General features: G+C 38.9%; 2 protein-coding genes across 4 annotated transcripts in view; both read right to left on the bottom strand.

The window, feature by feature from the left end:
• pnpla7a (patatin-like phospholipase domain containing 7a) overlaps positions 1–2,860 on the bottom strand; it is a 63,491-nt gene extending 60,631 nt beyond the window's left edge. For all 3 annotated transcript variants that reach the window (XM_088320208.1, XM_088320207.1, XM_088320209.1), the window contains exons 1-3: positions 2,742–2,860; positions 2,282–2,336; positions 626–709 (exon numbers count right to left, since the gene is read on the bottom strand). In XM_088320208.1, coding sequence (XP_088176334.1) covers positions 626–709; positions 2,282–2,335 — 138 coding nt within the window. In that variant the 5' untranslated portion in view covers position 2,336; positions 2,742–2,860. The remainder of the gene's footprint in view (positions 1–625; positions 710–2,281; positions 2,337–2,741) is intronic.
• A 694-nt stretch (positions 2,861–3,554) lies between these two features.
• Positions 3,555–26,422, bottom strand: clic3 (CLIC family member 3). The gene is made up of 7 exons (XM_088355637.1): positions 24,771–26,422; positions 24,617–24,700; positions 15,533–15,642; positions 12,890–13,015; positions 10,717–10,823; positions 7,345–7,520; positions 3,555–4,333 (listed from the first exon to the last, which is right to left on the bottom strand). The coding sequence occupies exons 2-7, from the start codon at positions 24,665–24,667 to the stop codon at positions 4,172–4,174; spliced, it is 732 nt and encodes a 243-aa protein (XP_088211763.1). The 5' UTR covers positions 24,668–24,700; positions 24,771–26,422; the 3' UTR covers positions 3,555–4,171.
• Between the last annotated feature and the right edge of the window lie 573 nt (positions 26,423–26,995).

Here is a 26,995-nt window from a genome sequence, read left to right as displayed (position 1 = left end):
TGAAAGAGAGGAAGATAAAAAGAAAGAGATGAAAAGAGAGAAGAAAGACAAGACGTGAGATAAGTAGGAATTAGGCTTCTTTTGACTCAGTCAACCACCCCAAAAAAATAATTTTACTAGAAAAATCACACTGACCCAACAGTGTAGGGGTATTTTCAGAACACATCCAAGGGCACCTTAGCTGTCCTTAGAGGGCACCCGGTTAGAGACCCCTGCTCTAAAATTAGACACACCAGCTCTACCCAACTCCAGCTATTGGCTCTTTCCAGACGCTCCAGGTGTATTCAACTTGCTGGGTATATTTTTGGCAGTGATTAATGTCAGCTTTTATGTCCTGTCGCTAGCTGAAATTAAGCTTCTAATTTTTTCCTGGGAGGGATATCCTCTGGGCTTCCCTAGTGTGTCTTATTCTAATGTACACATTTCAGCCTTCCTAAACTACAACAACCTCAAGTGGTGATTTATCACACACTGTCCCTTTATTTTATCGAAGTTCAAAATTCCCACAGCGATTTCTATTTTGTTTATGTATTTTTACTTTAAGTTGTTATTACACTAATTTTATTTACTAATTGATGTATTTTGGATTGACTTGTAAAGTATCACAATTTCACGTCAGACTTACCATTGTGGTCTGCATCCTCTCCTCCACAAACTGTTGCACTCGTGACGTCACCGCAGTGATGTCGTTTTTTCCGTGTCCCAGCATCTGCAATACACATGTAATGATGTAAAACAATCCAATACATACTGAAGATTAAACATCTTGTCACTGAAAACCTTCCTTTTTTAGTGTTCAACAAAAGGATTTCTGGGAAAGTTCCATTTTAGGTTATTGCATTCTATTAAAACATCACAAGATGTCACTAAAAATAGAATAAATGCTTAATGTCCCGCGCGACAGGAGTGAGGATAATGGCGCAGAAAATGAATGAACTGAAAAATGCTTAGTGTTCATATTTGATACACATTCCTGTCAACCTGTACGGTTTTGCCGTACAAAGTACGTTTTTTATGCATTTTAAGACGAGTACGACGTACAAGGAAAACTGTACGGAAAAATGAAAATTTGTCAATGATGGGTACCATCCGGTATACACAGACTATCACGAAACGACAAATCAAGTCAAAGGAGGTCGCCGCGGAAGCCTCTATCTCAGTATCGTTTTTTTCCGTTGCAAACGAAGCGAGCGGTTTGATTCTACTGTGCGCATCCGTCTGCCGCCTGGGGGTTTCCCATCATGCATCATTCAGAAAAAAAATAAAAAAAAATATATATATATATATATATATATACATGCATTTCAGGTGAATTGGCCGGTCCAAATTGTCCCTAGGTGTGATTGAGCGAATGAGTTGTCTGTCCCTGTGTGCCCTGTGATTGGCTGGCAACCAGTTCAGGGTGTACCCTGCCCACTGCCCGGAGATGGCTGGGATGGGCTCCAGCCCCCCCGCGACCCTAATGAGGATAAGCGGTACGGCTAATGAGATGAGATGAGATATATATATATATATATATATGGTGTACGATTATTATGTATTTTGTACGGGAAAATACGATAGTTTTTACGGGCATGGAGCCGTGGAGGTTGACAGGTATGGATACATGTTTTTACAATAATTTTTTTACCGAATTAAAAGTGGAAATTACTGATCTAAATGCGTTACGTTTTTTTATGATGTGATCGTTTGGATTCCACTTTTGCCTTTGCAGCAAAAGAATCTCAATCGGCCAACAAAAATGCAATGTAAATCCAACCAAAGGATTTTTAAAGACAATATTCAATAATGTTTACAAATGACAAACCATTGTGTATGCATTTGTTGATTTGTTATGTGTAGGTTTATTTCCCCAAACGAGTCAACAAGCCTGATCCGTGTTATCCGGTCTTCTTATCTGCACTCTGTGTGGTCAAAAGCTATCTGATTGCATGCTTTTTGTTGGCTTTATTTTTCGTAATTATGTTGAGCAATATGTGCCTGCATGTTTTGTTTAAATAACGATGGTAGCAATGATAAAGATCAGAGTTCGGAGAAGTTGTTTTCACTTGTCATATTCATGTGTTTTGCAGGTTTATTTTAAAATCGTTTTTTTTTTGGGTTGTTAGAACTGCATGCTCAAAATGAACTTTGATCCATGCAGTGTTGATCCAGACACATTTTTGTCAAGGTCAAAATCAGCTGACATAAGAAAAGGAGAATTGAGAAAGGGAAACGCTCCCTGCAAGAAAGAGTTGACTCACAAGATGTGAACTTTCACATCTCATCAGGTGTCACTTACTGAACTGGCCCAACCGTAGATGTCTTTATCGTCACTTTGAGTGTAGTAGCTCATCCTGCAGTATAATAATACATGAATTGATTTTCTGCAAATATCAAGAAATTTATTCACAACAACCTTATGTAGTCTAACAGGAGTAGGATCAAATCGGCGTGCAAATATTTATCATGCATTTAAAACACGATCGTCAGACATTTTATTGTTTTTTATTCTACAGTAATAAAGCTGAAATAAAATTAGTCAAAGTGAGGTAAAAAAACAAAAAACAAAAACAATACTATAAAAGAACGGCGACTCTCCATCACAGGCGCTCCGGAATACGAGCTACAATAACATTAGCAAGCTAGCAGCTAACAGCTAACCTCTCACATTCACCCCGGGCTAGGTATTAACAGATCAGGAGACGAAGTCAAAACGGTTTCCAGTACCTCGAGTTAACGCGTTAAAGACCACCACTTACTTTCCCGGTGTCTTGTGGCGTGACCGTGAAAAATCTTACGGCATTTTTGAAACTGGCCACGGTGCAAAATTAGCTCGTAAGCTAGCAAAGTTTTCGACAGGCTGTCACTTGCTTGACCCCGCCTATTTTGGTGTATTCACCAATGAGAAAGCAAAACTACTGTTGCTATGGTAGCATTAGATAGCGTCGTCCAATCAGGAAAATGCTTGGCATTTCCGTGTTTTCTGTTTTGTAGTTTTACTACACGAAAACTCAATCGTGGCTCTTTATTTTTTATTTTTTATCTGGATTATGCCAGACACTCCCTTCCAAATAAATATAAAAAAAATAATGGATAAATATTTTTTAAATTACTAAACGCTGGGAAACAATCGAGCTCAATATTTCTACGTCATGGAATAAGTGTAAACAGTGAGCCCTCGCTATCAAGCGGTTCACTTTTCACGGGCTTTTATTTGACAATGCAGTAGGTATTTGTAAAAGAAAAACTGTATTTTTATTCGTTAAGTAAATGCTTGAGCCTGTAAAAGGGGTTTATTCTTTGGGTTTCATGTATAATACAGTATTTGATTGCAGGGTTGTAGGGGCACCATTTCTTGTGGGGTGTCTTGGGCAAGTACAGCCTGGCAGCGCCCATCCTATACTGATTGTAAAAAACACATTTAAAAAAATAACAGTTTCTACTTTACGAATTTCAAAAAGAAGGCTTATATTTATGTACAAATGACTATGCAGTTAGACATGTATTAGTTTCTTTTTATATGTATATTATTGCGTCCGGTGTCGGGTAAAACAAAGAATCAAGCCAGAAAGTTATTGTTTTCTTTGTATTTTATTTCAATTTAGACAAAATGAATACAGGTATATCTACTCCCTAACGCAGGGGTCATAAACATGATGGGACATATTGATATTCTTCTGATTTCTGAGTGGCATTAGAAATCATTGGCATGATGAGTGTCTTTTACCATCAATTCTTCTGAAATCTACTTCTAATCATCGCAACCTGGTAATAACATAGTAATAACATAGTAATAACATGATGAGTTATTTCAGGAATGCATATCAACCAGTGACTAAAAAGTAGCATCAAAAAAAGTAATAATAGTATGAAAAAGAGGTATTGCATTCTCTCCAATATGTACAAACGTCTTGAGAAAGAGATATGAGATCAAAATATGATGTTAAAGGTGCATTCATTCTAAAGCTTATACTTCTTTGCAGTTTACACCGAATGCATAATACGTATTGGGCAAAATCTTTTGAGATAAGGCCACAGAAATAAAACATCAGGATTTAGGTGTCAAAGCAGCATGTACATGAAAATACCTTTCAAAATAGCTTCATGGATTTTGGAGGATCAACCGCGTCTATTTCGAATGACCCCTGATCTCTCGTTTCTAAGATTCACGGGTTCAATCCCGTGTGGTTTATTTGAGATATTTGGCCACGGATTGGTAGGCGATGAGGACCTCGAAGTCTTTGGGGCAACTCAAGGAAAACTCGTCCCTTTTGTAGGCGTTGTCGAGGTAACGTTTCAGGCCTTTCAGTTGGTCCGGTATGTCGAAGCTGCGGTACACCTTGCACACCACCTGAGAACGACAAATGGTTTACAGATTACTGTATATTCCAGACCATAGAGCACACCTGATTATAAGCCGCACCACCAGATTTTAAGAGGATAACCGCTTTTGTACTTACACAAGCCGCACCTGTGTATAAGTCGCATGCGCCCACATTAAAACATGTAGCACAATCACAAAATCAACCCAAACCCGACTTTGAGTCCCGCGATTGTAACTGAATATAAAGTACACAGTCCAAAAACCACAGCCGGCAAATTGAACGGAACATGATGCCGGTACTTAAGGTTTGATGCAGACCTGCAGAGTCCGGGTCCCGTTGAAAATAATCCAAGGGAAAAAAATGTATATTTCCAAAGGTAAGGGTGGGAAAAATATATATCCACTATTGTCCGCTGCGTCCAAAAACACGTCTCACCTTTACTCCACTTCCCGTCAGCCCCCGTTGTTTTCGCTCCTTCTTTTTGATTCGCCCGTGGAAAACATCAGAATAAGTCTCTAAAATAAATACATTACAAAAATATACAGTTGCAAATACATATTATACATGGTTACACATATTTACAAAGAAAGACGGTACACCGAGAGAGTTTTCAAAGCTTTAATAATAATGTTATAACTTTCATCCCAAACCGTGCCTGTGAAGGGTAGCAAAATGCTACTGGCAACACGCTCGCAACACAGTAAACGGGTCTGTTAAGAAAAACATACCGTACATGTAGAAATCACGGTAAACCGTCCTCATCTTCCTCCTTATAACTGACGTCATCAAAGTCGTCTTCTTTCAGTATGGGAAAGAGACTTTGTCATATAGACGTCGTCCCACGCTCCCTTATTCCAAAACACGCTAGCAACACGCTCGCAAAGTAAAGATAACGTGCAGTAGCTCTTTTTCCTTCTTTATCGGACTGCTCGATTGCGTTTAGCTTGAAAGCTGCGTCATGTGCCTTTCTTTTTGCAATTTGCATGATGAGGATATGTCCACGCTAATTTAATCTGTGCACAAGCTCAGAAGTTGCAGTCTTCCTCGGCGCATGTATTCCACCGGTCTAAATCTTACCTTTTGTACTCGAGCGCCGCTGGCGGCTGTTAGAAAAATTACATGAATTGGCCGCATCACTGAATAAGCCGCAGGGTTGAACGTTTGGGAAAATAGTAGAGGCTTATAGTCCGGAATTTACGGTAGTTGATTTTGTATGTCGATGCCGAGGTACGGCTCATCTCTATCGCTGAAGAGCGGGATGAGGATTTACACCAGGGGTCAGCAACCTTTTTGGTGTGGAGTGCCACTTTGAAATGTCCTTGTAAATCAGTGTGCCACACCAAGATTAATGACTCGCACAACATTTTTTTAATATCCAACAGAGCTGTCATTTTACACCAGTCCAAATATACAATATGGATATACATTTTAATCGTATAACTCAGTGTTTTTCAACCCTTTTTGAACCAAGGTTTACTTATAAAAAAGTTCAGAAGCACACCGTCCGTCGAAAATTTTTGAAAATGAAGTTATGTTAAATATTTCGCTGTACTACCTCATAAGCAGATAATTAGTATATAAAAAGAAGAAAATAATACTTAAAATAAAAAAAAAATGATGTGCTTTATGATTTTATTTTTTACAGTGCAACCTTAAACCGCCATGTTAAACAAATGAAGTTATTAAATGTACTGTGCCACCTCAAGAGCCGATAATTAGTACATAAAAAGTATATAAAAATCTACTGCCACCTACTGATATGGATGACTATTACAGTTCCTTCTCTGAAGATTCCCAAAATACTGAATAATGGCCTGATTTCTTGGAAAGATAAAATTGGGCAAATTCCAGCGGCACACTAGACAAGGTCTCACGGCACACTGGTTGAAAAACACTGGTATAACTGACCAATTTATCTTCCACTATTTTTGTTCATCAAGCAACTAAAAAATGAATGTGACTAACAAATGGAAAGGCCTGTAGACATCCATGACTTCAACTTTTTGCCACAAGAATGAACCGGAATCAACCATTCTTCATTAACAATGAAGTACAATCAAAAAACAAGTGCTATTGACAGCTACCGTACCATTCATCAATGATATCTTGTTGCAGAAGATATCAAAACTTGAAATAAAAGCAGCAAAGCAGAAGGTACGCGCACACACACACGCATACACGCACACACACGCTTCTTAAAAATATTCGCCATCAGTAAATGGTTTTCTGTGCTTTGCTTTGCAGTGAGCAATGTGATAGCTTGCTTCAGTGGTGGTGTTTACAACAGTGACAAATGTCTTCAGGGTCTGTGTTAGTTTGCCATATCTGGACACTGCGCGTTTTAATGTCTCCGCCATGTCAGACTCATCCTTGAATTCATATTTCTATAGTGCTCAATAAGTGTGTGGTTTTCCGATTTGGCAAACACCTCGCCAGGAGAATAAGTTCTCAGGCACCAAGGGGCGTGCCTTTGATTACAAAGCTACAACTTGAAAGCCACTATGAAGCCTGATAGCTGGCTAATCAAGATGACCTTGAGACTCCCAAATTCCAAGCCGAGAGGTAGCTTATCTTCTCACAGAGATGCATTGTGTTTACAAAGTTTCACTATCCCTATTGCTCATTCATTATACTCGCACGCCATCTAGCGACCAACAGTCTACACTGCATTTAAACCAATCGGAATACTCTTACGTGCACGTGGTTTATTCTATCCTCCAATCAGAATCCATGAATTGGTATAAGAAGGGCGCTCACGCTTCAGTCCGTGGAATTCATTGCATGCCAATCTAAGAGTATTTATGCTTTGTCTGCTTGGCTTACTTTTCTTTAACAAATGAGTTTGTTTGTAACTCAAATGTCTGTTATTTCATCCTGACATTGCTTCAAACCTGACAGTTACTAACTCAGTTACTTTTTGGAAAAAGGAGTGAGTAACTAAAATTAATTACTTTTTTAAAGTAACATTCCCAACACTGTTTTTGTAACACCAAACGCAATTTTACACTCGACCAATGAGAGAACAGAATTGCCTCACCTTGACAATGTTGAGTTTGGGAAGCAAGTTACAGTCGGCCAAAGTCAGACTGTCTCCATCCAGGTATAAACGCGTAGACTCGGTCATGTCCGGGTTCTGGTCCAGTTCGTGCGGAAGCGGCGTTTCCAAGTACAGGTTGAGCTTCACCAGGGTTGCCAAGAACTTCTTTTCTAACACTAAAACATCAAAGAGAGGGATTATTAGAGGGGAAAATACAAAAATCGCACCAGTTTAACCCTCTTCTTGTGTTCAGGTAACACGCCCCATGTTAGCGGGATGATGTGTTTTCATTTAGACGTAAAATACACTAAAAACAATACTACACTATACACTTTTTTTCTCATCTCTTGGTTATATTGTTAGGCTTCCTTATCCATGAAAACATTGGGGTTTTTTTTCTCTAATTTTGGTGTCTGCCTTAGTGTATTTTCCCTGCCAGTGCACACCTCAATTTCAATTTTGAAAAATGTTTGAATGAACCTCAAAGAATGATATAAATAAATCAAAGGTTGTTTTGTTACCTGAGTATTACAGCACAACTGGTATTCTATTTTAACTCTAGTATTATCAGATAGATAGATAGATAGATAGATAGAGAGATAGATAGATAGATAGATAGATAGATAGATAGATAGATAGATAGATAGATAGATAGATAGATAGATAGATAGATAGATAGATAGATAGATAGATAGATAGATAGATAGAGAGAGAGAGAGAGAGAGAGAGAGAGAGAGAGAGAGAGAGAGAGAGAGAGAGAGAGAGAGAGAGAGAGAGAGAGAGAGAGAGAGAGAGAGAGAGAGAGAGAGAGAGAGAGAGAGAGAGAGAGAGATAGATACTTTATTCATCCCCATAGGGAAATTCACACTTCCAGCACTATCCTGGTGTTGAAAAATAAAATAATAAAATAAAGATATAGAATACAAAAATGCCCAATATAACGTTTTGCTATGGAGTATTTAAATAGTGCTACTGAAAATACACACTGTAATATGCAAATGTGGGAGTGGGGTTTAACGTGGGCTTTTACTCCCCCGGGTGGAGTTTAAGAGCCTCATGGCATGAGGAAAAAATGATCTCCTCAGTCTGTCTATCAACTAAAATGTTATATCTAAAGTTATGCTCGGTTTTCACTCATAGATATTTGCCTCAAGGACAAAATGGGTTTTTTTTCAGCATTGGAACTTTAATATAAATATAACATGAAAAGCAAAACAACAGAAAATATAAGTATGAGTATTATGAGAATGAAGCCCGAATTAGCAAGAAGTCACAGTAGAACTATTTCCAATAAATAGCTTTTTTTTAAAATAGCTAATAATAAAACACATGCAAACGGTGCTTTGCAAAAAAAAAAATTGGGAGGGGGTGTAATAGTAGTTGGGCCCCCCCCTGAATTTGACATGACCCCCCCGAAACTTATGTCAGGCAATGGCCCTGGAAAAACAACACAAATATTGGACAACTCATTTCCTAATTAAGAGCATAATTTTTTTCATGGGAAACACAAAACTGTCCGAGCGACCCTAAACTTTTGGAAAAATATATAACTATTTCCAGAGTTTCCGTTGGCTTGTTTTCTATTTTGAGGCCGGCACATATTTTAGATATTTTTTCAATCTTTATAAACAACGGCTAATTAAAAAAACCTTCTACTTTGGTTGAAGTTTGGTAAAAAGTAAAAATGATTTTTTTGCATTTGATCAAAAAACAAGATAGTTCCACAAAGGGGTAATTTGTTCTCATTCCGACATACAGCCCTGTTTAAAATAATAACAGTGTGTCGTGTCCAGCATGGTCGCCATGGCGACCGGCTGGCCCCGCCCCCTGGGCACGGCTGCAGTAGATCAGCTAATTTGCCTGTGTGCTACTTAAGGGTGGGTTTGGGGTTTTGCGGGTGCTGGCTCATTGCATTTTCTGTTTTGCATTTTCTGTCTGCATTTCCCGTTCTGTTTTGCTCTGTCCTGTTTTGGTTGATTCGGAAGAAACCTGTGTTTGCACGTTTTTGTTAAAGCCTGTTTGTTCTGTCTTGTACCTGAGTTTTGGACGACTTTTATTTTGGTAAATAAAAGTTTTGATCGTCAACTCAATTGAGTTCTCCCTTCCTGCCTCCGTTCTGGTCCGGTCCCCTCGTGACACAGTGTAATGTGGCCAGTGTTCATTTTACCTGTGAAAAGTGATGAGTCCCGGGGACTCGCATGCTCAAAAATCTATGGGTCCCAACAGAGATCTATGGGTCCCCAAAGTTTAGTCTTATCGAGGTTGAAATTGTAAATCTGTGACAAATATATAATAAAAATCTATATATTCATTCAGTTTTAATCATCAAATTATGTATTCATTTTCTGCATCAAATTATTGTTGGTAATATACCGATTAAAGGGATAACCACAAACCTGTCTTTTTTTCATTTTCTCCTTTTATACTTCTTTTTTTTCTTAACTTCTTTATACAACATAATCATTCGTAATATAATGCATCAAAGCAAGTGAGCCGTTTGAGAGCCGGCTCCCTTGAATGAGTTGAGCCGAAAATGTCATGTCCAGCATGGTCGCCGTGGCGACCGGCTGGCCCCGCCCCCTTGGCACCGGCTGTAGCAGATTATCTAATTTGCGTGTGTGCTTCTTAAGGGCGGGTTTTGGGGATTGCCGGTTGCGGGTTCATTGCATTACTTTGCATTATTCTGTTCTGTTTGACTTGAGGAAACCTGTACTTGCCCGTTCTGAGTAAAACCCTGTTTCGTGAGTATTCCTAGTCTGAGTTCCTGTTTGCCTGTAAGCCTTTTTTTGTTTCTGTCCCTGAGTGTTGGACGACTTTCATTTCCTTAATAAAAGTAACTGATCGTTAACGCGAATAAGTTCACCCTTCCTGCCTCCTTCCTCCGATCTGGTCCGGTCCCGTGACAGAAAAAGCCGGTTCTCTAAAAAGAGACGGACTTTTCACCACACAACTCGAGATCAGCGTGCAGACGAAAACTCGAACCTCGAGACCAAAACAACATCTGCCGGATCTGCCTGACGAAAAGTTTGGAGTGCGGTAAATCTTTGTTTAAAAAAAAGTAATCGGGTAATAATGACAATTTTGTGTCAAAAAAAAGTTGCGTCCCCAGAAAAAATGATGCGTCTGGGACGAAGGGACGCGGGCTAGCCAGAATATCTTAGGTTTTAGTATATTTTCATTGTTACATACCAAACAAGGTACCAGTAAATCCAGTAGATTCTCAGAAAACAAACAAGACCCAGAATTCATAATAAACATATCCTCAAGGCTGTGCAACAAATAGCTGCTGTTGACTGTACAAACCCAAAACATTTCATTGCTAGCACCGTAAGCAGAAATCTTAAAACCTTTCGTGTTGTAATTCAATCTTACTGTCATTTAATCCAGGCACAGGATTCTTTACGTATGCTGAGAACTTTCGGAAGATGTCTTCTCCAGCCGAAGAGGACTCCTTGTATCGACAGCACAGTTTGGGATACCTGTCGCCGGACAGTGAATGAATGAATGAATGAAAACTTTATTCGAATATTAAAATAAAAACAAAACAGAAACAATGATTCAACAACGAAATAATGTTACATAATATGTTCGAAAAGGGGTAGTAAGAAGCAAAATGCTTATATTCCCGACCCCTTCATCTTCCCTATTAAATACACCAATGATATAACAACAATTGTAATATAATTAATAACAGTTATGATATAACAATAGCAACAATAACACAAAGTTAACCATAGTTCTAGACGCAATTTTCCCCAATCTCTCGTATCACTCATACCCAATGTTCCCTGTAATTTTCCAGGGGTCTGAGCGTTCACACAAAGTCGGTGAGCAACGCTTGAAACAACAGTGAGCAACAGCAATCCCAAGTGTGGCAACTAAATCATTATCAAACATGTCCGAAACGTGACATCAAGTTTTGCTGAGTTTCCGGCAATGCAAAATATTTTTTCTCTTTTGAATGAATTGACTCATGTACTATTGCAAAGGTTGTACGGCCTACGTCGTCTTACAATTCTTTCACAAGATATCTATTTCTTTTTATTTCCTGATATATTTTGTCGCATAATATTAACATTTTTGGGGGGATTGTTGAGTCCGTTGTAAGATACAGAACTGTACTTAATCACATTTTTTAGTGGAAGTACAATGTTGGCAACAAGATTCAATAGATTTAATTGGAAATGATTTGAATGCAACACAAACTTTTTCTTCTTTTTTCCGTGTTTTTTTCTACTTTTTTTTAAATCCCTTTAAAAAAATCTCATTGTGTTTATTTTTTCCTAGCTGTTACTTTTTTCTTTTTGTTCTCTATTTACTTTTTTCCTACATTTGTTTCTTTTATTTTTTTCTGGCTTTTTTCTAAATTTTTCTTTCTTTTTTTCTCTTTCTTTTGTTTCTTTTTTTCTCAGCTTTTTCATTTTGGTATTTTTTTCTTTTTTGTTCTATTCCCCCCTTCCTTTGAGTCATTTTGTGCATAATTTTACATCATATTTGGTCATGTTGGGATTAAAGAAGCAAAAACAACCCGAAGAGCCATTTAGGACCCAAAAGAGCCGGTTCCTTTTAGTGAGCCTAGCCGAAGAAGCCGGTTCTCGACAAACTCTACTAACTTTACTCAACTTCGTTCTACTTCGACTCGACTTCAAAATACCACATTTAGGACACAACGTCAATGAACCCGTGTATTTTAACCTTCATGCACTGTAACTTTACTTAAGTCGCTTCTTAATTAGTCATTTTGAGCCCTCATTTTTGTGCACTGGCAAGATTTTCTTGTGCGCTGAGAATTGCGCACGCGCGCACCTTAGAGGGAACACTGCTCATACACCATTCTCTTCATCTATGTGTTACGCCAGGAATGTTTTTTTTGTATTTAATTTGAACAAGTGAACAGTTGGACATTGTTTGATCTCGTCTTGTAAATTGTTCCAAAGTTTGACTCCACACACAGACACACACATACTTTTCCTGGTGGTTCTCACCTTTGGGATTATGAATTTACTACAGCCCCTCAAGTTATAATTTCCCTCTTTGAATAATTTATGGATGATTTCTGGCATCATGCTTTTGTCAGTCAGACAAGAAAACTCATATAAACTCCATACAGTAGACCACAGGGTTACGGCGTACTAGGTTTACAATGTGTTTATGTGACAAAAGAGAAATAGAAAGAGAGACAGAGTGAGAAGGGAGAAAGAGAGAAAAAATAGAGAGAAAAAAGAAGAAAAAATTACTCCCAGAAGTAAATGTAACCGAGTAAATGTAACTCGTCACAACCCACCTCTGCTATTAGCGCGTTATGTAGAAAATTGTCATCCTGCAAAGTCATCTTAATTTTAACTAAATCCACTTGTAATTTGATTACTTCTTATTTTCTGTAACTCTAAGAGAATACAATAATTTTTGTATCCTAATGACCTAATAACACTGTTACATGGATTCTGCTACTCCCCGAACCTGTCAACAAATTATTAAGCGAGGCCAAAAATGTTCAATATTCCGACTTTGCGTGAAAAAGTCAATGCCGAGTGTGTCGTCGCACCTAGGTGGCGCTAACTTCTCCTCTAAGAACTCTTCGATCTTGTTGACGTCCGTTTTGACTTCCTCGTTGTAGACCAGGAAGGGAGGCTGAGAACCTGGAGCCAAGGTCTTTAGCACATCAGGGGCTCTGAAACACAAGAAAAACAATTTACCGTATTTTCCGCACTATAGGGCGCACCGGGTTATAGGGCGCACCCCCAAAAAATAGTTTTTGGTCCTATATCTTCCATAGATAAGGCGCACCGGATTATAAGGCGCTACAACGGGAACGTCGACAAAACAGTCAGATGATTCAGTCCAACTGATTACCCCCTTAACATTCCCAAAGCTAGCAAAGGAGCAAATACGTGTCGTAGACACGTGCGAATGCGGTGTCCGTACGATGTCACTCAAATGCATCGTTTCAAATATCATTCGGAAGGTTAAAGTCTTGGGATTCAAGAAATGCCAACCATTCCTTAGTTTCTATTTTCTTTTACGCTCGCAACTTTACTGTGCATATGACAATAAACACTTGGAATTGAGTTTAATGCACTCAACTCGTCACAGCAACATCAAGATCGTTCTAAAACAAGATACCGGGAAAATATAAAGCCGCATAGCTCACCTAAGTTCTCACGTTCAATAATGATACGCAATCATGGTCTTTTTACAACCGTGAGTGTAGTAAATCCAGTAGAGTAAAATGTTTACAAATACAGACTAATGAAACATGTTTCTTTAAGGCGTAGTTTAGCAAGCTTGCTATTCAGTCATCTTTTTCGGCCAATTGCAGGCTTTGTTTTGGCCCTCTAGCCTATCCGAAGCTCCGAATAACTTCAGCCAATAGCGATCGATTTGACTGATGATTGACACATCTTTTTCGGCCAATTGCAGGCTTTGTTTTGGCCCTCTAGCCTATCCGAAGCTCCGAATAACTTCAGCCAATAGCGATCGATTCAAATGATGATTGACACATTGCTTAGCCAATGTAACGCCGGTATATGAATCCCAGCATACACCGCGGACTACTCCACGTTCGGGGGAAAATCGAGTCGGCGGCTGTTGCGTAAGTTGCGAGACCTTGCGATTTAATATTGAGCCATATATAAGGCGCACTGTATTATAAGGCGCATGGTCAGCTTTTGAAAAAAATTAAGGCTTTTAGGTGCGCCTTATAGTGCGGAAAATACGGTAACTTATTTGAATTTCATTTTAAAAGAGACACTAACAAGAAACAGAAATAAAGCCCACCCGTGAAATAGTATAATCTACTAAAACGTGATTTTAAGGTTCTGTTGGTATTATACAAAAGTCTTCGTAGACTTGCCCCTCTCCCATAAGATAGATTTAATTTCCCTCTATAATCCTCCTCGCTGGTCTACTTGTGAGCCCAAGAGCCAAGAAGAAATCTGCAGGTTCTAGAATGTTCCCTATTTGGGCCGATGTGCTGTGAAATGTGATTCCCTCTGAAATTGTATCTGCAACCTCAGTGGAACTGTTTAAAACTAGGCTAAAACACTCTTATATGTCATGGTGACAATATCTGTGTTTTGTTTGTTAATGCTACATCCTTTGCAACCTAGTCATACTTTTTATTTTATACTATACTTGAATTATTTATATTTGATTTTTAATTTTATTTCTTGTTATTGCAACATCCTTTGCTGTCTGGTCATCCTGGAAGGGAGATGACCTCATGTGCGGTCCCTTCTCAAGATTTTCTCATATTCCTCATACTGAGGTTTTGAGTTTTACCTTTCTCTCATGAAGGTTTTAGATCAGGGGATGGTGTAACAATAGTCTGTAGTTTGTACAGCTCTTTGAGACTTCTTGTGTTCAAGGGTGTCACAAATAAACGTGACTCTACTTTACAGGTGTCAAATAGGCGGCCCGCGGGCCAGATCGGGCCCGCTAAGGGGTTGAATCTGGCCCGCAAGACAACACTCAGAGAAGCGCAAGAGGAAAACAAGCTGCAGGTTGAAATATGTCAACTTGATGTTGCCAAAGCCAGGTGCCTCTCATAAAGACACTGTACTTCTATTTATTTCTCTCTCTCTCTCTCTTTGTCTCTCTTTCTTTTCCACCCCTTTTCTCCCACTCTGTCTCTTTCACTCTCAGTGTCTCTCTTTTTCTCTTCCTTTGTTGCTTTTTGTCTCTTTCTCTCTCTGTGTGTTTTTAACCTCTTTTGCTCTAACCTCCTTTTTTCCTTTTCTCTCTTTTCTCTTTCTCTCTTCATTCCCTTCAGACTTTCTTTTTCTCTTTTCTCTCCTTCAGTCTTTCTACTTCTCTTTGGATTTCTTTCTTCCTCTCCCTTTCTTTTCCCCCTCTCTCACGACTTTTTAGCTTTTATTTCTCACGCTCTCTCCCTCTCTCTCTTTTTCTTTCTTTGTCCCGCCCTCTCTCCTTTTTCCTCCCTCTCTCTCTTATTTCTTCATCACTTTTTCTTTCTCTTTAATCTACTCGTCCGGCCCCCGACAGAATGTTTGTTCTATCGTGTGGCCCTCGAGTTAAAATGAGTTGGACACTTGGTTGGTTGGACTCCTTAACCACTAGGATTGTAGGGGCCTCATTTCCTGTTGGGTGTCTTGGGCAAGTACAAGCTACATCACCATGACAACAGCATACTCAAAAAAGAAACATGGTGAGTGCAAATGATGCTTACCTTTTCATGTCGACTGTGGTAAGGAGGAATTTGGCCCCTTTTAACCAGAGAATCATGAAGAGTCTTTGAGAGAAAGGACAGTTGCCAACACTTTCCGCATCATTGCTGGCCTGCCAAGATAAAATCACATCGCCGTAGCAAACGACACCAATAAAAACTATGCCAAAGCAATAGAAAAAATTTAACCCGTTACCAGAGGAAAAGGCAAGTTTTAGTAATCTATTTTAGTCAATCTCCTCTTTCTTCCACTCAGTCACTTTACTTCCACATCCTCTCACATTTAGTGACCCTATAACTAGGGTGTGGGAGACCTTTCGGCCCCTGCAGTTGATCAGAAGAGTTTGTGTCACCCTGACCCGAGTGGCATGGCCGCTTTCTGGTTAACATCTTTGGGTGTTTGGGCTGGCCATGGTCAATTATTTTGAGTTTTTTGCTACTTTTGCCCAAGCTAAACAGTTCCACTGAGGTTGCGAATCTCAGAGAGGAGAGCGTTCCACAGCACCGGGGCCCGAATGGAGATCTCCCTTGAACCTGCAGATCTCTTCTTGGTTCTTGGGATCACTAGCAAACCAGCGTTATCTATTTGTCTATCTAGCTATCTATCTAGCTATTTGGTAAATTAGCATTCTTCTCGCCTGTACACCCTTCTGAAGCAACATTTTCTTTTATAAAAGTTGTGTAAATCTTCTCTTTATATCTCTACATGTGCAGAATTATAATACACACAATAACCTTGTGTTAAAATAAGAACATGGAAGTCACACCACAGCCTCTCCACCAAAATACACTGCTAAAATTGTCCTAGATACAACATGTATACCGTAAATTCCGGACTATAAGGCGCACCTGATTATAAGCCGCACCCACCTCCATCTCGGGAGGAAAACCGACTTAGTACATACACAAGCCGTACCGGTATATTGGCCGCATGCGCCCACATTAAATAATGGACGTTTTTTGAATGAACTATTTTGTTGGCGTGGGGATTTTGGATAAATGTATTGATATATTCAATAACTATTCAATAAATCAATCATCCACTATCTATTATTAGTCAATTCATGATAAATTTCGAAGCTAATAGGCCGAGACACTTGCTCCCATTAAATGAAATGTGTCAAGATCCTAGCCAATGGGCCAACAGACTACCAGTGCTATTGCATCGTTCCCGCTGGCACTGCAGTACCCGGCCAACACATGGAGTGAACAGAGCAAGCTAGTTATCATTTGATGCAGACCTGCAGAGTCGGGGTACCTGTTGAAAGTAATCCAAGGAACAAAAAGTGTATATTTCCAAAGGTAAGGGTGGGAAAAATATATATCCACTATTGTCTCCTGCGGTCACAAACACTCACCTTTACCCGTCCCCAGTTCCCATCAGCCCGCGTTTGCTCCGCCCCTTCTTTCTTATTATTAAAAGGCGTCTCCTCGCCATCTGAAAGTACCTTTGTCATATAGACAGTTTTTGCATAATCTAAGGAGTTGAAGTCTTCCTTGTCATAAGCGGCCGTTAGAAAAAATACATGAATTGGTCGCTTCACCGGATAAGCCGCAGGGCTGAACATTTGGGAAAAAAGTTGCGGCTTATAGTCCGGAATTTACGGCATTTATTCCTAGATGAAAAAATTCCAAGATGGGCCCTATGGCCAAAACTTTGGAACCCGATGCAGCCCCCGACTCCAAATAGTTGCCCACCCTGGATTAGAACATGGAATGAGTTCTAGTAGGTATGCAAATGATATCGGTCACCCTTCCCTGTAAAGCACAGGTGTCAAAGAGGCGGCCCGCGGGCCAGATCAAGCCCGCTAAGGGATTGAACCCGGCTCGCGAGACAACACTCAGAGAAGCGCTAGAGAAAAACAAGCTGCAGGTTGAATTATGTCAACTTGATGTTGCCAAAGCCAGGTGCCTCGAACAAAGACACTGTACTTGTATTTATTTCTCTCTCTCTCTCTCTCTCTCTCTCTCTCTCTCTCTCTTTCTTTCTTTCTTTTCCACCCCTTTTCTCCCACTCTGTCTGTCTCTTTCACTCTCTGTGTCTCTCTTTTTCTCTTCCTTTGTTGCTCTTTGTCTCTGTGCCTTTTAACCTCTTTTGCTCTAACTTCCTTTTTTCCTTTTCTCTCTTTTCTCTTTCTCTTTTCCTACCCTTTGCGCTTTCTTTTCTCTTTTCTCTCCTTCTGTCTTTCTATTTCTCTTTGGATTTCTTTCTTCCTCTCTCTTTCTTTCTTTTCCCCCTCTCTCGCGACTTTTTTTCTTTTGTTTCTCACGCTCTCACCCTCTCTCTCTCTTTTCCACCCCTTTTCTCCCACTCTGTGTCTCTGTCTCTTTCACTCTCTGTGTCTTTTAACCTCTTTTGCTCTAAGTTCCTTTTTTCCTTTTGTCTCTTTTGTCTCTCTCTCTTCATAACCTTTGCGCTTTTTCTCTTTTCTCTCCTTTTGTCTTTCTATTTCTCTTTGGATTTCTTTCTTCCCCTCTCTTTCTTTTCCTCCTCTCTCACAACTTTTTATCTTTTGTTTCTCTCTCTCTCTCTCTCTGTGTCTCTTTTTCCACCCCATTTCTCCCACTCTGTCTCTGTCTCTTTTTCCTCTCTGTGTCTTTTTAACTTCTTTTGCTCCTACTTTTTTTCCTTTTCTCTCTTTTCTCTTTCTCTCCTTCTGTCTTTCTATTTCTCTTTGGATTTCTTTCTTCCTCTCTCTTTCTTTCTTTTCCCCCTCTCTCGCGACTTTTTATCTTTTGTTTCTCACGTTCTCTCCCTCTCTCTCTTTTTCTTTCTTTGTCCTGCCCTCTCTCCTTTTTCCTCCCTTTCTCTCTTATTTCTTCATCACTTTTTCTTTCTCTTTAATCTACTAGTCCGGCCCCTGACAGAATGTTTTTTCTATCGTGTGGCCCCCGAGTTCAAATGAGTTTGTCACCCCTGCTGTAAATGGTCCAAGTACGGATCTTTCTGGAGTGGATATCTTAGTCATCAAAAGTAGTTTCGGTATTTCTTTTTGGTATCTGTGACATTTACAGTTATGTAGAGGTGTACACACATGTAAAACCATTTCTTTTATGTGTCTTTTTTGGTTTATTCCACAAAAATGTGACATTTAAACACAGGGTGTGTAAACCTCTTTGTTTTGGTTATATCTCGACGTACAACTGTTCGAATTACTCATTCATTACACAATCAGTTTTCTTAGGAAATGTTGTAATTCATGGGCCTGGCCCTAATCTCTGCAGGACAGTCTGTTGCCCTTTTTTAGTCGATGGCACAGTGGATAAGTGGTTGGCACATGCCTCTCACTGTTAAATTGTTTTTCTAAGGCTGGCACGTCCAAAGTCCGGCCCGGGGGCTAATTACGGCCCATGATGACAATTTTACTGGCCCGCAGCCTTTGTCATAAAATATATAATATGTAGCCCGCCAGGAATAGTGACCACATTATAAAATAAAAATCTTCTACCAGATTCTGGCAGTAGCCCTTTGGCCACCTTTCCATTGGTTTTCTCAGAGAATTTTATCCAACCCCATCTCCCACATGGTGACTGTAAATAAAAAAAGGAAAGTTGATTGTGAGGGCTGCCGCTTCTAGGAGAAGTGAAAATCAGAGTATTTTTTTTACCAAAATCCAAAACAGTAGTGTCTGCCTAGTTTGTCAATGGACTGAAGCTGTTTTCAAGGAATATAATACCAAGAGGCACTCCCAGGCAATATATACTGACTATAGAAATCTAACTGGAAATGAATGCTGTGAAAAGGTAAAGCAACTGGAAGCTGTTTTAACAAGACCTTGCAAGTTAAATGAAAATGCTACAAAGGCGAGGTAAGAAGTTGCACCGCTGATCGTCAAGCACTATAAACCCTTCATAGAGGGTGGATTTGTCAAAGATTGGTAAGGGAATTCCAGGCTGAATGGTCGAGCCTCACACATTTTCAGCTTATCAAATCGGCCCCGCTGTCTGAAAAGTTTGGACACCCCTGTTCTAAGGGAAACTTTTCTACAATAATTGTAATGACACACAACACTAAAGTAATAATAGCTATGTTGGGTTGGATCCCTTAACCACTAGAGTGGTAGGGGCACCATTTCCTGTGGTGTGTCTTGGACGCATACAGCCTGGTGGCGCCCATCCCTTTCAACCCGGTCTCGAACCAGGGACCTTTCGTGTGTTAGGCACTACAAAGACACTATGTCTCTCGCTATGAAAGAAACGAACACATTTTTTACCTTATTAACAGGGGGAAAGGCAAGTTTATTTATTTATGTATGAATGTATCTATTTATTTATTTGGTTACAATGCTTTGCAAAAGTATTGCCCCCCCCCCCCCCCCCCCCCCCCACACAAGAACTTTTCTACCTCGTACCGTAATTCAGCCTTCAAACTTATAGATCAAAAAACCTCAAAGTATTTTCAAAGAATCAACGACATGTGAGACACAATTGTGAAAATAAATCAAATGTATTCAAAGGTTTATATCGTGCTAACAAATGAATATTTGAAAAGTAGGAATTAATATTTTGTGCAATCAACTTTTACTCATGCCCAGCTAAAAGAACGGGATGCCCCTCTCGTTTTGTGCTTCTTTCCAGCAGAGCCCCTGTTAATCGATTAGAAGGGTCATGGGTTGGTCCCTGCAGTCCCCCTTTTCCCCAAAAGATGGCAGCGTTACTTAAGTTTCCAAGTCCCCTTCACTTTTCCTCTCCCTGGGTGTTTCCAATTGGACAATCAACCCCCTTAGGCTCCCATCTCACTTTGCTCAATCGTTTTGAATCCTGAAGAAACGAGAAGCTTCGCCTCTCATGACCTCCTCCTCTAATTCTTTCCACATTCCAGTTTCTCCACTCCAAGACCTGCCACTCCAACTCTCTTTTTAAAGGCATTCCCAAGTCTCTTTTTCAAGATTCTCGTCATCCCAAGATTTCCACTCAAGTCTTCCTCTCAAGTTTTCCCCTTCTCGTCCCAAGACCCGCCACTCCAACCGTCTTCTTTAAGGTATTCCCAAGGATCTTTTTCGAGATCCTCTACACCTCAAGACCCTCTCTCAAATCTACCTCTCAAGTTTTCTCTCCTCGTCCCAAGACCTGCCACTCCAACCATCTTCTTAAAGGTATTCCTAAGGGTCCTTTTCAAGATCCTCTCCACCTCAAGACCCCCTCTCAAGTGTTCCCTCCTCGTCCCAAGCCCTGCCACTCCAACCATCTTCTTAAAGGTATTCCCAAGTGTCCTTTTCAAGATTCTCTCCACCTCAAGATCCTCTCTCAAATCTCCCTCTCAAGTTTTCTCTCCTTGTCCCAAGACCTGCCACTCCAACCATCTTCTTAAAGGTATTCCCAAGGGTCCTTTTCAAGATCCTCTCCACCTCAAGACCCCCTCTCAAGTGTTCCCTCCTCATCCCAAGACCTGCCACTCCAACCATCTTCTTAAAGGTATTCCCATGGGTCCTTTTCAAGATCCTCTCCACCTTAAGACCCCCTCTCAAGTCTTCCTCTCAAGTTTTCCCTCCTCGTCCCAAGACCTGCCCCTCCAACCGTCTTCTTGAAGGTATTCCTAAGAGTCCTTTTCAAGATCCTCTCCACCTCAAGACCCCCTCTCAAGTGTTCCCTCTCAAGTGTTCCCTCCTCATCCCAAGACCTGCCACTCCAACCCTCTTTTCAAAGGTATTGCCAAGTCTCCTTTTCAAGATTCTCTACACCTTAAGACCCCCTCTCCAGTCTTCCTCTCAGGTTTTCCCTCCTCATCCCAAGACCTTCCACTCCAAATGTCTTCTTTTCAAGATTCTCACCACCCCCAAAAAAGTGTTTCTCCTCTACCATCCCGGACCCACACCTCCTTCTCGTCGGTAAAGTTTTTTGCTGCTGCTGTTTGAATAAACGTCCCCTAGTGGGTAAGACCACATCCCTTGCGTCCCGCGTTTGGGTCTGTCTGACTCCTTGTGACAAGAAGAGCCAGTAGGGTCTTCCAACAAGTGTTCAGCGTGTCTTAAGAAGACTACTGCACATTATGCCTTACAAGCTACAGTTTGTCCAAAAGTTGAAGGACCTCTTGACTTTTGCTTTGGAATGCAACAGAAGTTGAAATGTGACGGCTTGTTTCAAGCGATGAAGCCGACTTTTCACGTAAATGGCAGAATTAACAAAAAATGGGGTACAGAGAACCTACGTGAACTTCTTGAGCATCAGCCAGATGCCTGTATGTGGAACAAAACTGCCTAAGGACCATTCTTCTTCGAAAAAGCAACAGGCAGTGGTGAGACGTACCTCTAAATGGTGGAAAACTGGGTAATGGCTAAATTAAGGGATAAAGAGTCTAGTTATGGGGCACCGCCACTCTGTAGCCTCAGAGACGAGGATGAGCCGAAGGCAGGAATAACCAAAGCTGTCGCAACCATCGACAATGCAATGCTGGGACACGTTTGTCAAGAATTTGATCTCTGTGCTGTGACTAATGTTGCAAACATCGAAGATTCCATGTGAAAATTGAAATGACAAACTTTCAGAATTTACCAGATTTGTTTAAATATCCTTAATAGTTCCCAAGATATATTTAAGACTTTTGTAAGAGACTGTATTTTAAGTGACTTTTAAGTATTTTCTTCCCTGTTATTTTATTGCTGGTAAAAATATTTGACTGTCATCTACAAGAGCAACACAATTATGAGCTGCTTGTTAATTTATATTAATTTTCTGTCAGTGGCAAAATTTCAATGCAGATTTATTTGCATGATTTTTTCCAGTCTCATTTGAAAGGGACAGCGTGTAAAAACTTTGCACCAGTTCCTTGGGGACACTTCAAAATAAATAGGTTTTTTTTTCTTTTTTTCTTGGTTTATTTTTGCTACTTTTCTCACCTTTTTTCCCTTTTCATTTTGTCTTCTTTTCTTTCCTTTTCTCTCTTATTCTTTTTTCCTTTTTTTCTCTGCCTTTGTTCTCTCTTTTTACCTTTTTGTCCTATTTTTCTACATTTTTTTCTATTCCTTTTTCTTTTTTTCCCTTTCTTTTTTCAGCTATTCACTTTTTTCCTTTTTAGTCTTATTTTTTCATTTTTCTCAATGTACTCATGTTTTACTTTTTCTTGTGTCCTTTTCCCCTGTTTTTTCACTCTTTTTTCTTTTCTTTTCTTTTTGTCCTTTGTTATTTTCTCTATTCCTTTATGACTTGTCTTTTTTGTTGTTGGTTTTTCATACTATTTTCTTTTTTCCTTTTTCTTTTGCTGTCTTTCTGTCCTCTGTCTTCTCCCTTTATTCATCTTTACTGTGTCATTTTCATGTTTTTTTGTTTTTTCTTTTTTTCTTACCCGCTTTTTCCTTATTTTCTCTTCCTTTGTTCTCCCTTTATTCCTTTTCACTTATTTTTCTTGTCTTTTTGTTGTTATTTTTCCTCTTTTTCTCTTTTTCCCATTTTCTTGTTTTTCTCTCCTTGTTCATTTTTACTCTTTTCTTGGTTTCTTCTTTTTTCTCTTTTTCCCCTTTTCGGTTCCGGCTGTGGATTGTCCAACACCCGTGGAATTCCAAGCCAAGGAACGTCGGATAAAACAATTCCCAGCCTTCATTTTGTTAGGATTTTGCCCTTTTCCTCATTCTTGCTCTTACAAATGAATGCTGTTGTGAAATATGGTATCTCAAAATGAGGCAACCGTGTTCTGCGCACTGCAAAAGAAAATACTTACCTCATTGGCTAAGAATTCTGACAATGTTAAGTATTATTTTTCTTGTTTTGTTCTATTTTTCACTTCATCGGGCAAAAAAAGAGGAAAATAATACTTAAAAATGTTATAAATGTACGTTTTTTTTTTGTAAATGTCATGGGTCATTATTTTGTTAGATTTTTGTTATTTTACCCTATTTTTCACTTTTCTTTTAGGATAAATAATGATTAAACATGATTACATGTATTGTTTTTATTTTATTAATTATTTATCATCATGTTTATTTATCTTTTTCCCAGATAAAAATAATAATAACACTGAGGATTTTTTTTTTATTGTTATTTTTTATCATGGTGTTTTGTACTTTTCTTATATTTGACTAGTCTTTTTGGTAAAAAAAAATGTCATGTTTATTTCATTATTGCTGACTTGTTATTTTTTATTTATTATTGTTATTTACTGTTATTTTAGGTATTTATATTTCCCCTTATTTTATGATTTATAATCTAAAATAATACTTGAAACATGATAAGGTTTATTGTTTTTGATTCATATTCACGTAGCATTATTTGACGTATTATTTTTTTATTTTATTAAATATTTCACTTTTTTAGTAAAAATAATGAAAATATCGATTTTTAAAATGATTATTTTCATTTGATCATTTGTTCGTTTTAATTTAATTTATATTTCTCGTGTTACACTATTTCTCATTTGATTTTCCAGTAGGAAATGTAAAATTCAAAACTTGTATTACTTTTATTGTGTTATTTATTCTTTTGTAATTATTCATATCATCATTTTACTTTATTTTTCGTCTATTGTTCAACTATAAAAATAATAAAATAAAATACTTTTTACGATATGTATACACACTATTAGCTAATTTAGATTTTTTATTAGTTAAAATAAAATAAAATGATACATAATGAATAAAACGAATGTATTATTTTATTGTTTAAAATATTTTGTTTTAATATGACTAAAAATGTTTATAATAAGAAAAATGATATTTTAAATAGGTATAATTATGGCTTTTTCTTTTTACCAAAAAAAGAAATATATATATCTAAAGGATTAAAAAATAATAATAATAATATGTGCCTTATATCATATTACATGAGTATGCTAATTTAAGAACTCCTTTGTATTTCAAGAGAAAAGTTACTTAAAATCTACTAAAATTCAAGTTTTTGCAGGAAATAATTGATTTATTTATTTTTTGCTGTATAAAACATGTACAAAAATATAAGAAATAGTTTAAAAATAGATACAGTAATAAAAAGAGTGCATCTTTTGTTTAATTGCCATAAAAACTTACAGAGAAATGCTGAGTAGTGATTGACAATAATGCCATCAAGTTTGTTTATTTGTTACTTCCACGGCTTTGAATGTGTAAATATGCAAATATTTAGCGCTTTATAAATCCACAAAACAATAACGCCGAGCCTCACCTTGACGAAGAGCTCGATCTTGGGTTCGACACCGTCCCCTTTTTGGGCCATTTGTCCCGTCTTTTGCGCTCAATCCTTCGACTCCTGCAAAGTTTCCGTTTTTGTCATCTCGGTTTTCGAAACCTTCTAATGAAAGTCCGAGTATCCTACTCACAGCGGATGTAGTTTTTCTCCCTCTTTGGTTTTCTTTGCAGGTTTTTCCAGGTGAATTTGAACCCGTTGCAGCTGTTGCCAGGGTCCGAGTGCGGCTGGTATTCGCTTGGTGGCAAAACCACACCTGACTCGCCTCGGAGCCTCCCAGCTTTACCTGTGCGACCTGAAAATCTGGTTCTTTTCTCTCGGTCTGCAGTCTTGTCTGCAAAAGAAATCTCGTACGAAATCATGGAAGCGAACTACGGCCTGCGGGCCACATGCAGCCTGTCCAGCAGAATAACGGAATACCTGTAATCAGGATACGGAAAAAATGCTATCGTATTCTGCCGCGGTTGCAGAAAAAAAATATGAAAAAAAATAAATTATAGGTAAATTAAGCAATAATAGAATTACTTTTAAAGGATTTTATACATTTGACTATAAAGGATTTTATACAATTGACTAAGTTCAATGCAAAGATATTCACTGACTGGGCTTTAGTTCAATGACAGTGCAGGCTGTTCGAAATACATAATATTTAGTCTAGGAAGTTTTGATTACAGGACTCGTGGATTTGCTGACGCAGGACGACAGGCGTTGTTTTGGGAAGCCAGACATCAAGGCGCTGTGTCGTGAGATCGTTGGGTGCAAACAATTCCTTGGCACGCCCATGGGAGGAGCCGAGACGGCATCTTGCGTGGAGACGTGGGCCAATAAGAGAAAGCTAAAGGACTTCAGAAGGAGGCTTCCCACACACACTCAAACATCTCTTCATCTGTCTCCGATGGAGTACACTTAGTTCTTCTGTTAGGAAAAATAAACATCTGCTCCCGTGTGATCCTTCTGGTCATTTTTTCTCTCAAGAAACGAGCGCGCATAATTTTTGGATGAATGTAGGTTGCGTTTGATTAATGGAGTCAGATAATTAATTCGAACAGTTTGGTAAACGGTACATTTTGATAGTTAATTCCCCCAAATTTTTAGGATTAGATTTTATTTCATATGCATAATCTGCCGATAGATGGATAGTGTCATCATTTAATAATTACTGACAGGAGAGAGACGGAGAGCGATTAGGTTTACCCACACGCAGGAGCATAAGACATTACTGTATTATTATTTCTACAACCAGAAGGATTTTATACATTTGACAATAAAATATTTTATACATTTGACTATAAAGGATTTTATACGATTGACTCATAAGGCAATGAAGATTTTTCACTGAGTGGGCTTTAGTTCAATGTACAAGGTCAGGTCGGGCTGTTCTAAATGCATAATATTTTGTCTAGTTCTGTAGATAACAGGACGTGTGAGTGTGCTGACACAGTATGTTCCAGACATCAAGATGCTCGTCTAATGAGATTGTGAAGCTCACTTTGGGCTTCCTTGGCACGCCTATGGGAGGAGCCGGCACACCATTATGCGAGGAGAAGATGGCCAAAAGGAGAAAGCAAAAGGAATTGAGAATTGGGTGAATGTAGGTTGTGTTTGGTTAATGGAGTCAGATAACTAATTCGAACAATTTGGTAAACGGTACATTTTGATATCTAATTCCCAACAAACCCCAAGCAAAAAGTATGGAATCACCAGTCTTGGACAAGCCCTCACTCAGATATTTTATTCTGTAGAAAAAAACTTAAGGCACGAACATGAAACAATCGTAGAGTCGTTCCAAAGTGCAACATATTGGCGTTCGAAAACAAGAAAAGAAATGAAGAAAAAACATTGCAATGGTCGGTAAATGTTACTTTTATAGAGCAAGTGCAGGGAAATAAATATGGAATCACTCCATTTTGTGGAAAACAATATGGAATCATGAAAAACAGACAAAAAAAAACACAATCCAACATACCACTAGTATTTAGTTGCACCACCTTTGGCCTTTAAGCTACTTTGCAGTCTCTGACAAAGAGTATTCTTCATCAATCTGTTGCCAACTCTCTTTGATTCTTCATCAATCTGGTGCCAACTCTCTTTAATTGCAGGTGCCAAGCATATTTGCAGGTCGGAGGACAATTTTTTTTCAATTTCTACTACAATTGGGTTGAGATCTGGGCTATTTGCAGGCCATGACATTGACTGGGTGGCGTCTTTCTCCAAGGGATGCTTTAAACAGTTTTTGCTCTGTGGTATTATGCATTGTCATCTTGGACAATGAGACTTTTTTTTTTGAATTGAAGGAATAAGAAAGCATCTCCCCAGATCCTTTGCCTGACATGCATGAAGGACTGTGGAAATTTGGAT

The sequence above is a fragment of the Urocampus carinirostris genome, chromosome 16, assembly GCF_059441175.1.
Source record: "Urocampus carinirostris isolate Australia breed hairy pipefish chromosome 16, RoL_Ucar_1.0, whole genome shotgun sequence".
Lineage (NCBI taxonomy): Eukaryota > Metazoa > Chordata > Actinopteri > Syngnathiformes > Syngnathidae > Urocampus > Urocampus carinirostris.
The sequence above is the reverse complement of the archived record's forward strand: the minus strand, read 5'-3'. Positions and strand labels throughout refer to the sequence as shown.

What these genes read in the sequence shown, in the direction of transcription:
- clic3 (XM_088355637.1), bottom strand. Translation starts at nt 24,667, where the DNA reads ATGGCCCAAAAAGGGGACGGTGTCGAACCCAAGATCGAGCTCTTCGTC. An exon ending in AGATCGAGCTCTTCGTCAAG is followed by an intron (nt 15,643 to 24,616) that starts GTGAGGCTCGGC and finishes TTATCTTGGCAG; the next exon opens with GCCAGCAATGATGCGGAAAG. An exon ending in GAGAAGTTAGCGCCACCTAG is followed by an intron (nt 10,824 to 12,889) that starts GTGCGACGACAC and finishes GTCCGGCGACAG; the next exon opens with GTATCCCAAACTGTGCTGTC.